Below are 13,980 nucleotides of genomic sequence, written 5' to 3' on the forward strand. Positions count from 1 at the left end.
TTCATTTTTATTCTTTCACAATAAATACATGACAGAAAGTAGCCAGAATAATTGCTTTCAGTCTTTTCGAGCCTCACAAAACGCTGTCGAAAAAATGTATTACTATGTTCTAAAAAAACAGTAAATTATGAAAAATAACATTTAAAAAAGTCCTTAATTTCTCCAAAAGTTGAGAGGAAAAAATAATTTGTCAGTGTGTGTGTGTGTGTGTGTGCAAAAGCAGGCTGAGAAATCCTTTTCTGGGATGCCACGCTTCACTCCTGCGCCTTAAAATCCAGCGACATGCTTTTGACAACTCCTTTGAGCTCCAGCAGGACCTGTTAAGACAGATATGAAGATGCATCACAAACATACTAGGTCTGCAAATGTTAGTTTTTTTCATAGCATTTTTTAAATAGTGGGTAAAAACTGACAGATACAAAAAATCTGGAAACGATCGAGGCAAATCCCACGCTATTTTAATTCTTCTCGTCTCCGTCACTGTCGGATTCACATCCACAAGTTTTACAGTTCTTCGTGTGCTGAACCTCGGCCTTCTACCAAATGGTAGCTACAATATAACATCTTTGAAAGCCAAATATATTAAGCACCACTGCTGCACTGCGTGACAGAGTTGGTTGTTTTGGTTATTTTGTGTGATTTGATGGGACTTCCTTCATCAGATTTCTGACTTCTCCTGGGTCTGATGTTACAGCTATGTGCTCAAGGTGACACACAGGAAGTAGTGCAGATGCCAACCGTCGCAGTAGCTTAAGCCCCGCATCAGAATATACCTGTTTGATGACCGGCCGCCTGTTTTTCCTGTCGTGGAGACAGTTACAAGCCAAAGAGTAGACACTCTCCACCTGGCTCAGGTCCCAGTCCCCCATGGTTTTGTCCAGGAAGTCCTCAAAGGTCAGCTCTTCGTCTTCATCATCTATATCGTGCCTTACCTCCATCTGGGAGAGTGAGGGAGGGGTCATATCACACTACAGGTGACTGAAGGCATTGATAGACCTTAAACACTGTGTATAAACAATATAGTATAAACATATATATCAAATATTGCTTACTTTTAAAGTTAGTATTATTGCTTTTGTCCTGCTGGAGGAACTTCATTTCTACTGTCCATTTACACAACACAATTTTTGTTTAACCATTTGTGCAGCAGTTGATGTAGCAGCGCGGCTCAAATCCTTCAAGTCACTCTTTAACCCCAGAACACTAACGTCCGGTGGTTTTGTTACTCGCATTGTGTTGTGCCCTCAATGATTAAAAGCAAAGGCTTCAATAAGCTCTAATTGTAACCTGTAGCTTGAAGGATACACAGTGAAAGCCCCTTTTGTTCCGCTCACCAAGAACTGTGGCTCACGGTTTTCATCGGCTGGCGAGAGTCCAGACAATATTTCTAACAACACCTGTAGATGGCAGAGAGTCGGGGGTCAATGGCATGGCTCTGGACGACAGGAAACCTTTGTTGCTGCACCATGTGCCAGGTAGCTGCACAGACTCTGCAGTGTTTCCACAGCTGTCCTCCTACGACATGGAAGCTGTATATACCGCACTATATAGAAGGTCAGGCGGTTTTATACACTGCTGATCCCACAAATCATTCAACCAATGTCACAAAATGGAGAATATATTCGACATGTGCAGCTGCTAATACAGTACAGCTGTGGTATTTAACTGATTTAGAAGTAGAAAATGATGACAAACGATACGTAACAAAGAGCTTTACTTTCACAAACAGGAAGGAATGTATACTCCAATGTTTATATCCTGCAATTATGCGCATGTCAGTACTTTGATAAAACTTTGCACTCAAACTTAACTGCAGAGTCGTGTTCTATATTTTCCCTGACAGTTGCAGTTTCTCCTTTCCTGACACAATATCCCCGTCTGTGTGTCTGTGCGAGCGTCTGTGTGTGTCTGCAGAAAGCCTACCACTCCAAAGCTAAAGACATCCGATCTTGGTGTGATCTCTCCTCGTAGCGCCTCAGGTGCCATGTATGCGCGGGTACCCACAATCCTGTCCGTCATCATGGTGGTCGCCGTGCGCTTGGCCGACGCCCTCGTCAGCCCAAAGTCGGAGATCTTTGCCACAAATTCTTCGTCTAACAAGATATTGGCACTGACAAGGGGGGAAAAAAAAGACATTTTGAGCACGGAGAGCTGCGAAACATCAAGACTATCTAAGTGTGAATCATTGTTTCAATAAAATAGAAAAGTCAATGCACGTATTTCCCCAAATGTGGAACTATTGCTTTACGAAAAGATCATTTAAAGGGCGAGGTGTCACGTTTAAGGTCACGAACGCGGAGGAAAACAGCCAATAAATACTACTGCAGAGCCATTTGTCCCGGGATTGCATGTCGAGTGTAACCTTTCTCGCTGAAGACAAAGGCCAGGTGTAAGTTACTGTTGGTGTGGAAAGGGGCTTTTATATACCTTTTAACATCTCTGTGGATGTGATGGTTGCTGTGCAGATACTCCAAGCCTCTCGCTGTCCCTTCAGCTATCAAGGCTCTCTGTCGCCAGGACAGCGAAGGACTTCCCTCCTAAAAAAGGACAGAAAGCATATTATCAAATGATCCAAGTACAAGAAGTCAGAGTGTGTCGTGTGGATGGCGCTTACCAGGCAAGCCAGTCGGTCGAGCAAAGAACCATTGACCATAAGGGCGTACACCAAACATGGGTGCTGTCCGTCACAGGAAAATCCAACCATGTCGACCAGGTTGTCATGTTTCAACCTGTGGAACAAACAGTCTCATGAAACCGCCCTGTGTTTGCAAATGTATGAATCATTACATTAACCTGTGTTGGGCTGGAGAAGGAATAGCTGGACATTTTTGAAAATGCCCTTATTTGCTCATTGGCTGAGAGTTAAGGAATAACACACTAGTCGCAGTTACAATGACAAGTATTTAGTAGCTTTAAATGCTGCGTGTACAAATCTAGTAAAACGGAAGGTATTTGTTTGGCCCAGGCTTAATATAGACTGCCTTTCTGAAAACTCCTTTAATGCGTCCGCGCTCTTCAATTCCATTACTTTGATTAGGAGGGCCTGCTTCAGACGCAGCAAATAAAACGTAATGGTAATGAGGTGGCGGTGAGTCACTCAAAAGCAACCTGATTAACAAGGACATGGACAGAGGATGAAACGTACACTTTCAGGGTCTGGATCTCTTGGTTGAACTGCACTCGCAGCTCGTCCAGGGAGATGTCCTCCATCTAAATGAGATAGGTATTTATAGAGATATTTTTGTACGCCGTAATTTGGAAGATCTGCATCAGGTAGTGATATTGGCATGGCAGTATCTTCACTTACTGGATTGAGCTTTTTCACTGCAACAGGCTTGTTGTTGAGGAGACCTTTGTACACAGTGCCAAAGCCTCCCTCTCCCAGTCGGCGGCCGCCGTCTGAGATGGGACGGTCATCAAAGTTGCCCGTAATCTTCATCAGCTCGTTGTAGAAGAAACTGGAGAAACCGTCTAAGAGACACACATAAAGTGTTGTGGTTAAGGTGCTGACACTTGCTGGCCAATGGTGTAAACATTTATTTTATCTCACAGAACCGGCATTATTTAGAATTCTGCCTCTGCGGAAATCAAGATGTTAGGAACTCAGATAAAACCGCCTCGTTCATAGTGAAATGAAAAACTTTTACTCGTATAGTTATGTATATTTCCATTTCTTTGTACCTTACTGCACAACAATGCAGAGGGAATTATTGTACTTTTTACCTATTCATATTTACTTGACAGCTATAGTAAGATATTATTTTGCAGATTAAGATCTTATACACAAAATATATCGGTAGTTTAGAAAATAGGATGCATTGGTCAAGGTTTAACCAACAGTATACAAAGTATATTGCGTAAGCAGTTTGTATCTTGTGTTAATACAGCTCTTTCAGTAAAACGTCTGAATGCTTCTTCCTCCACTACTTGTGAAGTAAATGCTAGCTCTCAATGCTTGCACATTGTTTTATTTCCAACATATCTTATCTGCCTTCTTCTTCTTCTTCTCATCATTGTTTTTAGCTTATATTATTGTTGGGTATTTTATTACAATTTTTTCTTGTGTGATTTGTAATTTTTCTGGAATTCTTTTTCTGATTCACCCATGTAAAAAAATCACCTTGTAACTTTACATGTATTATAATTACTTAGTAGTTTTATCAACTCAAATGTTTCTTCCTTACACAAAGGGGATATGATGAACATATCAAAACAAAAAGCATGCAGAAAAGCTATATATCAATAATACAATTTAAAAAAAAAAAATCCAAACTATGGATTAACTGCGCTTGAAGAAAACAATGGTCAACACCTGTGTGGTCGGGCTCACTGCTCTCAGGTGGAATCTGTGGCTGCAGAACAGAGAGTTCAGGAGGCGGCCATGTCTCTGTCTCTTCCAGTAGCAGAGTTGAAAGCAGGCTGCTTGTTTTCACAGCTGGAGAGGCCGGCTGTGTCTCTGGAGGGACAGCCTTTGCCTCTGTGCGGGGACAAAAGAAAAGACGCCACGTTATTTTGTTGATATGGTTAACTACTCAAAAAGAGTGGTCTTAATACCCTGAAATGGTTGCGATTACTTTGTGAGATGGACATTTGCGCATTATCATATTTCTGACACAAACAAATAAACAATGTGTTTATAGGAAGCATTTAGCATGTCCCCCCCACACTTCTTTATTTCTATGGTCGTAATGTATCGTATAATCCCACATGAAACAGGCCACTTCTATATATGACATACAAAAAAGTTTTCTGTTTTACTTATTTTAATTTTCACTATGTAAATGTTTCTCCCATTTTTTCCGCCATCAATTATGAGAGCAGTTCATATTTTTCATGGCGAAGTTCTACCAATACATTTTTATCGGGTGATCCTTGTTATTGTAGTTTTTCATCTCATTAAACTGGGATCTTGAACCTACAACCTGTTAGTGTTTGTTTCTACCTGCCTGTAATCTGTGGACGGAAAGAACCAACATCTCGAAATACATGTAATACAAATCTATTTTATTAATGAATGATGAGCAAATGTGTGTACTTAGTCACTTACATCATTGAACAGATGTGTCTAACATTCAAACTGAAGATCTGATGTCTGATTTAAGGAGGATAATATAGGTAGTAGTGTGACCATTGGCTATAAATAGGGTTATATGCATATTATGTAGTCTGTGATTATCAGGCCTTTTTTTTCAAAAAACATACCAGGTAGCAGGACACTAGCAGCAGCCAGTAACTTGTGACTCCTCAAAATGTCCACAAGTTCACCCACTGTACTGTTACTGGTCCCCCAGTCAACCAGCAGCTCCTCTGTGGGACTTTTACCTTGTGCAACAAGGCCTTCGAACCTCCTGAAAAAAAAACAATACAGTAACTAGATGGATGGATAGATAAATACTCGCATACTGCATCTCAAAGAAAGCAATGAATATCTGCATCTGATGGGCCACCGGCTAGAATCACATACCTGACATGAAGCTGCGAGTATCTCAACTCGCCACTCGGCTTCCGTATCGAGGTAATGACATCTTTCCACCTGTCCTGAGGGTCCAAAAAGTCGGACAACCTGCGACGTAAACTATAACTGAGGCTGCGAATGTAAGTAGCGGAAGTTACCGAGTTATTCATTCTACGAGATAAAAACCCTGACACAACCTCACTTTGTGTTTTGTCTGACAGTTATACCGACATGGTATACAACTCACACCGCCGCTATGGGTGTTAATTATCCGCCATTGAGTGAACCCATGAAAGCAGAACAATAGCAAGCGGATATTTTGCTCACGATATGTTGCTCACAGTCTTGTAAAGTGTGTATTTCCCATATTGAGCAACTTCCCCAAACGTAACACAAGCAGCCCGTCATACTTTAGTCTCCACCTTCAACGCGGAAATACAAACGGTGACAGATAAAACAAATTTAAAAAAAAGGCGCGAGCCAAACTGTGCACCTGCCAGATGTCGGTAAGAGCACAGATTGTACACCGTGTTGATGTATTTCTTTTAGTTAAGAGACGAGCAGGAAACACAACAATATAAAAGAGAAACAGACAGACAGAGATATAAAACCTGTGACTTTCTACTTGCATGAAGTAAGACAGTGCCCTCTAGAGGACAGAATTAGGAATTTACTTTTTAAACCTTGAGTTAAAGTTATTATGACAGTAATTTGTTTAGCAAATTAATGTGAAAAGTGTGAGTCTTTGATTCATAACAAGAAACATTATGATGCAACCATACAAAATCCACCATACAAAATGCTCACTGTCCTCCTGTACACGTTTGTGTTTATTGTACCTGCAGTGCGGAGGAAGGTTTCAGATATTTTATTGCAGTAAACATATAAAGTATTGGTAACAAAATGTACCTACAATACTAAAAGTAAATGGACTGATTGTTCATGACCCCATCATAAGGCACTCATTACAGGTATTCCGACTATTTGTCATGATACATAGGTGATCCCAAAGGTGAGGCATGGTGGAAGCAGCATCATGCCGTGGGGACGAGAGCCCGGGCTTAAACCTCACCAAACATCCCGGCAGAGATCTGGAGATGGCTGTCCACAGACGGCCCCAATCCAAACCTGACAGAGCTTGAGGGGATCTGCTGAAAATCCCTAAATCCCGGTGTGTAACGCTTGATGGGTCACACCCAATAAAAGCTGAGGCGAATATTGGTGCCATGGGTTTTAGTTTAGCAAAAGACATCTAAAATCATGCCTTTCACTTTGTCACAATATGGTATTTAGTGCAGATTAATGAGGGGAGAAGTGATTGAAAAGACAATTGGAAAGACGAGTGGACATGCATCTGTGCTGTTGGAAATAAACCAATATAATAAATTATTAGACTTAATCTAACTGAAGTAACACTTTAGGACAGTTGTGTTAGTTCTGGCACAAGAGGATTCGACTCCGCTTTGATTCTGCTTATTATGCTGGCAGTACTGGATGTGTTTCCCATTGATTTGAATTTATGAGTAGTATGACTAATTATTTAAAAAAAACAGATAAGAACTGTGCAACACTGTACATTTACTCACTGAGCAGGCCACATGGTTCAGCCAAACCCACTGGCCATGTTTTGAAGTACACCAAACACTAAACAAACGGGACGAAAAAGCGAATATAAAAAAATCGTCAAACCCAACATTTTCTCTAAAGTGCATAGCGTGCATTTACTCTTATGTGTTGCAGCGATTCTTGATCTGTTTATGGCATAATAGTTGCTATTTACACAGTGTTTGTTGAATTGTGATCAGTTCCATGTGGACTTGGCTGTAGATGCATGGGTGTGGTAGTGAGTCTGTGTGTGTGATTTAATATTATATCCAAAATGAAATCGCAGCTGAAATCCCCAACCTAAACCAAGCGGACGCATGAAACGCGACGAAGAAACTATGTGACGCTGCACAAATTTCAAAAATGCAATTAAAAAGCCATGACGTCTTTTTCATAATACTGATATGTGCGATTGTTTTTGGAAAGCAGGATGAGGTTAGTGGAAACACTGATTAAAAGCGTATGGCTAATGCAACAAAAATCCCCCACAACACACGCAAAAACCATCCTTTTAATGACACGTTTGCTTTTGAGGAAAGTTGGACGAGCGACCTTTTTGTGTTTTTTCACAGCTGAGCATGATTCCAGTTCATCCTTAAGCAAACAATGTGGTGATATAAGCAGAGAGTCCACTGTCACATGGCACACAGGCCTGCTTATTATGCTTATTATGTTTTAAGGGTAGGTGGGCGACCCTAAGCATGATGCTCTGCTTAATAAAAGCTCTCATGTCATTCTTTAGTGACTCATAAACCAAGAGGCTGCATTTCTTTTTCTACCCCTAATAGACCTTTTTTTATATCTTCTGACAATACATGCATATGGCGTGAATCACATAAAAAGAGACTCCACATGTGTAAACAAACTGCAATTAATTTATTTTGTATGGAACAACTTAATGAGCCATTACTGCAGTTGTGGCAGCCAAGAGTGTGTCTCCTCTTTATTCCTGATGTTTACCACAGGCTTTCACAAACACATCATCATAAAACATAATGCTTTATGTGTGTGCGCGCTGCATTGGGGGTGTAAACACAAGCCAGACGAGGTGAGCAGTTAGGTGTAATATTTGTAATGTAAAGATGCTGCCTGGTCTCCGAGTGACCTTCAAAGGGGCCTCACTTTGACGAGGACCTGCAAACACAAGCCACCGAGCTCTCAGATTAAGGGTGTGTGTGTGTGTGTCATTGCATCTGCTGGTGTGGGATAGCCCTCACACCTGTGCACAGGAGATTCTTTTGAAGTGCCTAATCGTCTCCTGCATGCCTCCTCTAACCTTGTTGGCAGGATCCCAACACCGCACACACAGTTCACACGCAGGGACGGGGAGCCAGGCCAAACTGGGCTCTGCTGTGGTGAGCTGGGAGATGGAGTGAGCTGATGGGATGGAAGGAGGGAGGGAGGGAGGCGAAGGAGCAAAAACAGAAAAGTGCAAAAATAGAAAGCGAACTGAAGAGCGGGCACACAATAACTATAAGAGTGGATGAAAGACGGAGGGCGAGAGGATCTGAGGAAAGATGGGGAAGGTGGGAAGAAGGTTGCGAGGGAAAGCAGGGAGGGAGGTCCCCCACGGTTTGGGAACAAGAGCAGAGGCCGGAGAAGTGCCAGAGTGGCTTATATCACCAGAGAGAAACTCTGCAGGTGGAGGAAGTGATCAGAGGAAGTCATGTGATGTCCAAGAAACCTCCAGGGTAAACAAGGACAGATGAGCTGAGAGCTGGTACGAGACACAAGAGGCCAGCGCTGGGCCTCTCATCTATTATCGTTACATGTCTGTCTTTCTGGCAATCTTTCAAAAGCCTGTTTTTTTTCATGGATTACCCAAATCCTCAAGAAGACTCTGCTGTTAAAACTAAGAAGGTAACCCAAAGATTGTTTCTGGGTGTGACTTATTTAAATGAATTTACACAACAAAAGAAAAAGAATAATGCACATGAAGATGGAAAACTACTAATATAAATACATATTTATAATAAACCTTTTGTATAATGCTGGTACATTGTACAATTCAAGCTCAAATATAGTCTTTGTTTAGCAGCTTTGCAACATTTTCCTGAAAACGATATCCGCATCTAACTTAAATCTCCACTCTCTTCTCGCACCGCTTATCGGGCTGAAGACTGAGGCTGCGAAATAATGAACTGCTTAACACCTAAAAGAAGACGGCAAAGCAAAACACCCCCTTGATGGATGTCGACAAGCGTCGCTCTGAGTAATCACCGGCCCCAGACAGGTGCATCCAACTCATCAGACGAAAGAAACGGCAGATTTATCTCCACGAGTCAACACCGCACGGGCCGTTGGTGTACAGTCGCTGTGATTAATTAGCAGTCTCGTCGTGTAGTGTAACAGTTCACCCGGCTCATCGGAGGTCTCCCACGTCGGAATTCAAATGAGCCAAATGAATGGGAGGACCCGCATGGGGAGACAGAGAGGAGCAACAGGGGGTATGGGCACAGCATCAGGCTGGAATAGAGGAGCCTCAATGTATGTCTGTATGTCCACACAAGGCTGTTAGCACTGAGCCTCTGATGGACACGGAGAGTTTACTGCTGGGAGTCTCCTCTCAAACTGGAACACTGTTGAGTCAGTTTCATGTATTTATTTATTTTTTTTTGTAGAAAGGAAACCCCCTGGGAGTCTACAGCAGTTTATTAGCTTTAGTTTTGAATGGGCTTTATCACTACATCCGAACATACACAGCTGCGTTTACACTACAATAAGAGCCCGGCCACGCCGTCGAATGTTTAGTATGCTGGTTTTGTGCCAGTGGGAAGACCGTAGTTACCTATGTCAAACATAGAGGGCAGTAGTGGCTTGCAACTTCTTACAATTGACCACTGTGATCAACGTTAACACATGCTTCTAGACTTGCAGAACACTGGATATGGATCAAACATTAATCACGTGGCAACCATCTCAGAAAACAAATGTAATTTTATGCAGAGCAAATGACTGTGGTTCATTCAGTCAATATGACTCAAGTCAGAAATTAAAGCCACTTTTGTGTTTTTAAAACTCTTAACTTCAGCACAGCACGTACTCATTTCTCTTTGGTAGGTTGTTGCTCCTCCAGGAAAATATCTGTAGCAGCTGTTTGCTCGTCCAGTCTTTTGCCTAGGCCTGGGAAACACACACACACACACACCAACACACACACACACACACGCACAAACAGTGTCAACAGCTCATCGGGAGTCGACTTCTAAGGGGGGATCTGGCGGCATCTTGAGTGGCAGCTCGCCGTTGCGTCGCACTTGAGTGGTCACCGACACTGCCTGATTGCAGGAGGTTGCCCTCTCATATTCCCTCAAAAAATCTCTGGCCACAATCCCAAAATGATCTGTCCAGCCGAGCGCAACAGAGGAGAAAAAAAAAAAAAAAGCCTCCACTGGCATCTCCACTGCTTGAAGGATTCTTGTTAGTCGGGTGTATTCTAGGACATCTGGCAAAAGGCCATGAGTCGTGCAATGTAACTAAACCATGCACGCAAGCACCTGAATCTAACACGACAACACAAATGGACACACACTTTGAGGAACATTTATTGTATTTTAATATTGTTCATTCATTCATTTTAACACAGTAATGAAAATAGAATTGAAATAGTACGTTTGCTTTAACTACTTCTTACTTTCTCGTCTTTACAGAGACGTGAAAAAGACTCGATCTGATAAAAACAGCCGGAGATTAGACTCGATGAGCATGGAGCTATGTGTGTGGCATGTGCTGTAGACCAGTGTCGATCAAAATGATCGACCTCAGCCTTCGGCAGTCTGTTTCCATTTTTAATTGTGCCGACTGTAATCCCATCGGTGATGTTTAATGTTGAGGTCCTGACCTTTATCTCTTTCTGGTAAACCTCTAGATTATTTATTGTTTTACAAGTTGTCTTGCTTAAGTTTGTTGTAATAGTAGATGTGGATTTCAGTTTAGTTCGTCTGGTTTGCATGTTGTTGAACGATGTTTCCGTTTGTTATATATCAGTGGCAAAAGACACATGGAAAGTACATTAACTCAAGTACTGTACTTTACACTTTTATGCAACTTTATACTTCTACTCCTCTACATCCAGAGGTAAATATTCTACTCCACTATATTTGTCTGTTACTTTTCAGATGACACATTTTTTTCATACCTTCTCACATTTTGTGGTTTAAATGTTTCTGATAAACAGAGATTAAGTGTTCCTTCATGGGTTGAGAAAATTCTCCATCTTCTGAAATTAAATAAACAGTTTTAGACTGTTTCTTAGATTAGATGCAGCATATTAATCCATCATAAATAATACTGAAATAGAACAGTTTTCACTGAGTACTTTTACTTTTCCTACTTCATAGATTTTGCTAATAATACTGATATACTTGTACTTCAGTATGATTTTGAATGCAGGACTTTGACATTATAGTGGAGTATTTTCACAGTGTGATATTAATACTTTTACTTCACGAAAGGATCAAAATACTTATTTCAAGGCAATTTTTGTTTACTTTAATCGACAATTGTGTATTGTTTTTACTTCATAAATGAGTCTCTCTGCTATAAACCTGTATCTGTGTATTGTCTGCACACAAAGCCTCACTTCCCTGTGGTCAAAGCTCTCGTTGAGCCTATAACCTTCATTGTTTGGATCCAGATTTCTAAGGGGGATCCTATTATTTGGGCTCGCCAAGATATAACTGGGGCGTAATTCATGGGAATGGGGGGAGGCTGCAGGTCAATAGTGACCCTGAATGCTGAAAAGGCCTTCTGATCTTCTTGAAGCAAATCATTGATGGTAGGTAACCCCTGCCACTGATGCTTTGCTGCACTGAGGGCGGAGGTGAAAGGAGCCAGCATGGCCTTTTGACATCCCTGTAATCCAACGCTCGTCAGTGCTAATCCATAGCTTCACAGCCACAAAGAGACCAGCAGCACATGTGCTTCCATTGCTAACATTGACGTCCAACTAGGAACCTCGATACACAGATGAGTTGAGGAAAACAAACAGGCTTGATGGGTAATTTATCTTTGGATTCTGAGATGAAAAAGGATTTTCCTCTTCGACAATGGCCGAGTCTGACGGCCAGCGAGGAGTCGAGGGTCAAGTCACTGACATCTGAGTTTGTTCCTCCCACTTTTCATTCTTGTGCCACGCAGGTTTCTATGAGAAATGCCAAAACACTGGAGAGGAACTTTCTTTGAGATGTTTAAAGATGTCAAGAGGGTGTTCGACCCCAGGTGGGCTGGTACACTAATCTGCTGGAGTCTCTGCATACAAAAGCTGTTTTTCTTCTTTTTTTTTAATGGTTTACAAATTCCTAATTTGTTGAAGGTTTTCTGATCTCTCTTTTCTTGTTTTTTTTTTCCCCTTGTATTGTCATCCTGTAATACTCTTGAAAATGCCGGTCTTTAGTTGGATAAATATCCCGAGGCGGAATGGATGGTTGTTCCCATCTCCCACAATGAGCTCTTCTGAGACTTCAAAGCAGGTCTAGACCTCAGCTTTGAGGTCTTGAGAATTTTCTCAGCTCACAAATGACAAAAGACTGCCACAGGTGGTTTATTCTTCAAGCTATAAAACAATGCGTAGCTTATTTGTTCCTCACTTGTTCTTGAAAACCTGTTACAACACGCTGATGGATGAGGTTAAGGGCAACGCCAATGAAAGGGTAAAGAAAAGAAAAAAAGGGGTTGACACATTGACAAACACTAACTTTTTTTGGAAATCACGTTTGCTCTTCTCATAATATGTCACACATATACTTTTTAATGATTCACTTGCAGATGAGAAATGTCATCAGTTTAATGTCGAGTCCTGGACAATTGGTAACAGCAAAAGCACATAGAAATGACATAATTATTTGGTAAAGATCCTAATCTTTTTAGGTTTATTCTTAATAGCTAAATCAGTTGGTGTTCATGGAATTAGGCCCACCCTGTACGCCACCTTTGAATAACATTCTCTGTTAAAACTTGCTTAATCCATCATCCGTAATAAATAACGGATATACAAAAGAAAATATTAGTACCCAAGTCCCAGCTCCTCGGCGGCCCCCGATTTTGTTCTTTGTGGTCAAATCATAAATCTGGTAATCACTCATCAGAAGCACAAGTTTCCATTCATTGTATTAGAGATTGTAAGTGTTTATCATGCGATTCATCCCTCCCAATCTCCAAAACGAAAGCCGTTTTCTCTTGTGCATTGATTACACTCCTTGTAAAGCACTCTTAAAATGCTGAATCATTCTAATCCCGTGGGTTTATTCTTTATCCATCGTGAGTTGGTGGCAATGTTTAGCGGACTATAAATAAGAATAAAGGGGGCTGTGGGATGATATGGAGGATTGAGCACAGACTAAGTCTATGGATTAAACAGCACAACAATAGTGGACAGGATGGTTATGTGTGTGAGAGGTATAGAAATAAATGGCTCTTTTGTTGATGCAGCCTCCCATCACGAGCACATGAAGAGTCTATTAGTTTTTCTTTCTTTTTTCTTTTTTTTTATCAAAACGGCACAAGCAGTATAATGTTAACAATAATCTGAATTTAATTCGGTTTTCAGATGTTCTATTAAGTTACATCCCGCACAAATTTTCTACCATTGGTCCAGATGATGTTGTTTTTACCAGTGACACATCTGGTAAATATAATATGCTCACATGAAATTCTTTGAATCTGTGAGCTGGCGAAGATTGCCTGAACAGTCCGCGAACAGAGCTAACAGATCACAATGGATTATGTGATACTCGAATATGCAAAGGATTGGCATGCCAAAAAGAGCCCGATTTTTGACGTACTTAGTCTTGAAATATGGACTTTGAAACGTGCAAACCTGACTTCAGGACGGAGGGTTCAAATTGATTAAGATCAGCTGTGTTTTCAGTTTTAAAAGTCGTACAAACCCTGTACATAGACTGTTTTGAGCAAAATCACTC

The 13,980-nt window shown here is 41.3% G+C and overlaps 1 protein-coding gene and 1 long non-coding RNA gene across 3 annotated transcripts in view; one reads left to right on the top strand and one right to left on the bottom strand.

The window, feature by feature from the left end:
- Positions 1–5,985, bottom strand: irak4 (interleukin-1 receptor-associated kinase 4). 2 transcript variants are annotated; one of them, XM_068602893.1, is made up of 11 exons: positions 5,465–5,985; positions 5,203–5,348; positions 4,313–4,477; positions 3,308–3,471; positions 3,146–3,210; positions 2,615–2,729; positions 2,428–2,537; positions 1,924–2,110; positions 1,335–1,397; positions 774–938; positions 1–317 (listed from the first exon to the last, which is right to left on the bottom strand). In XM_068602893.1, the coding sequence occupies exons 1-11, from the start codon at positions 5,623–5,625 to the stop codon at positions 255–257; spliced, it is 1,404 nt and encodes a 467-aa protein (XP_068458994.1). In that variant the 5' UTR covers positions 5,626–5,985; the 3' UTR covers positions 1–254. The 2 variants fall into 2 exon arrangements, with proteins under 2 accessions (XP_068458994.1, XP_068458995.1); XM_068602894.1 differs by lacking the exon at positions 1–317 and having other exon boundaries at positions 897–938; positions 1,288–1,397.
- Positions 5,502–13,980, top strand: part of LOC137803985 (uncharacterized) — a 26,546-nt gene continuing 18,067 nt past the window's right edge. The window contains exons 1-2 of the long non-coding RNA XR_011080110.1: positions 5,502–5,595; positions 6,456–6,626. This is a non-coding gene — a long non-coding RNA (uncharacterized lncRNA). The remainder of the gene's footprint in view (positions 5,596–6,455; positions 6,627–13,980) is intronic.

The sequence above is a fragment of the Clinocottus analis genome, unplaced genomic scaffold (genome assembly GCF_023055335.1).
Source record: "Clinocottus analis isolate CAN_PGR_092001 unplaced genomic scaffold, fCliAna1.0.p SCAF_6, whole genome shotgun sequence".
Taxonomy (NCBI): domain Eukaryota; kingdom Metazoa; phylum Chordata; class Actinopteri; order Perciformes; family Cottidae; genus Clinocottus; species Clinocottus analis.

What these genes read in the sequence shown, in the direction of transcription:
- irak4 (XM_068602893.1), bottom strand. Translation starts at nt 5,625, where the DNA reads ATGAATAACTCGGTAACTTCCGCTACTTACATTCGCAGCCTCAGTTAT. An exon ending in GAGATCCAGACCCTGAAAGT is followed by an intron (nt 2,730 to 3,145) that starts GTACGTTTCATC and finishes TTTGTTCCACAG; the next exon opens with GTTGAAACATGACAACCTGG. An exon ending in ATCCACAGAGATGTTAAAAG is followed by an intron (nt 2,111 to 2,427) that starts GTATATAAAAGC and finishes CCCCCTTGTCAG; the next exon opens with TGCCAATATCTTGTTAGACG.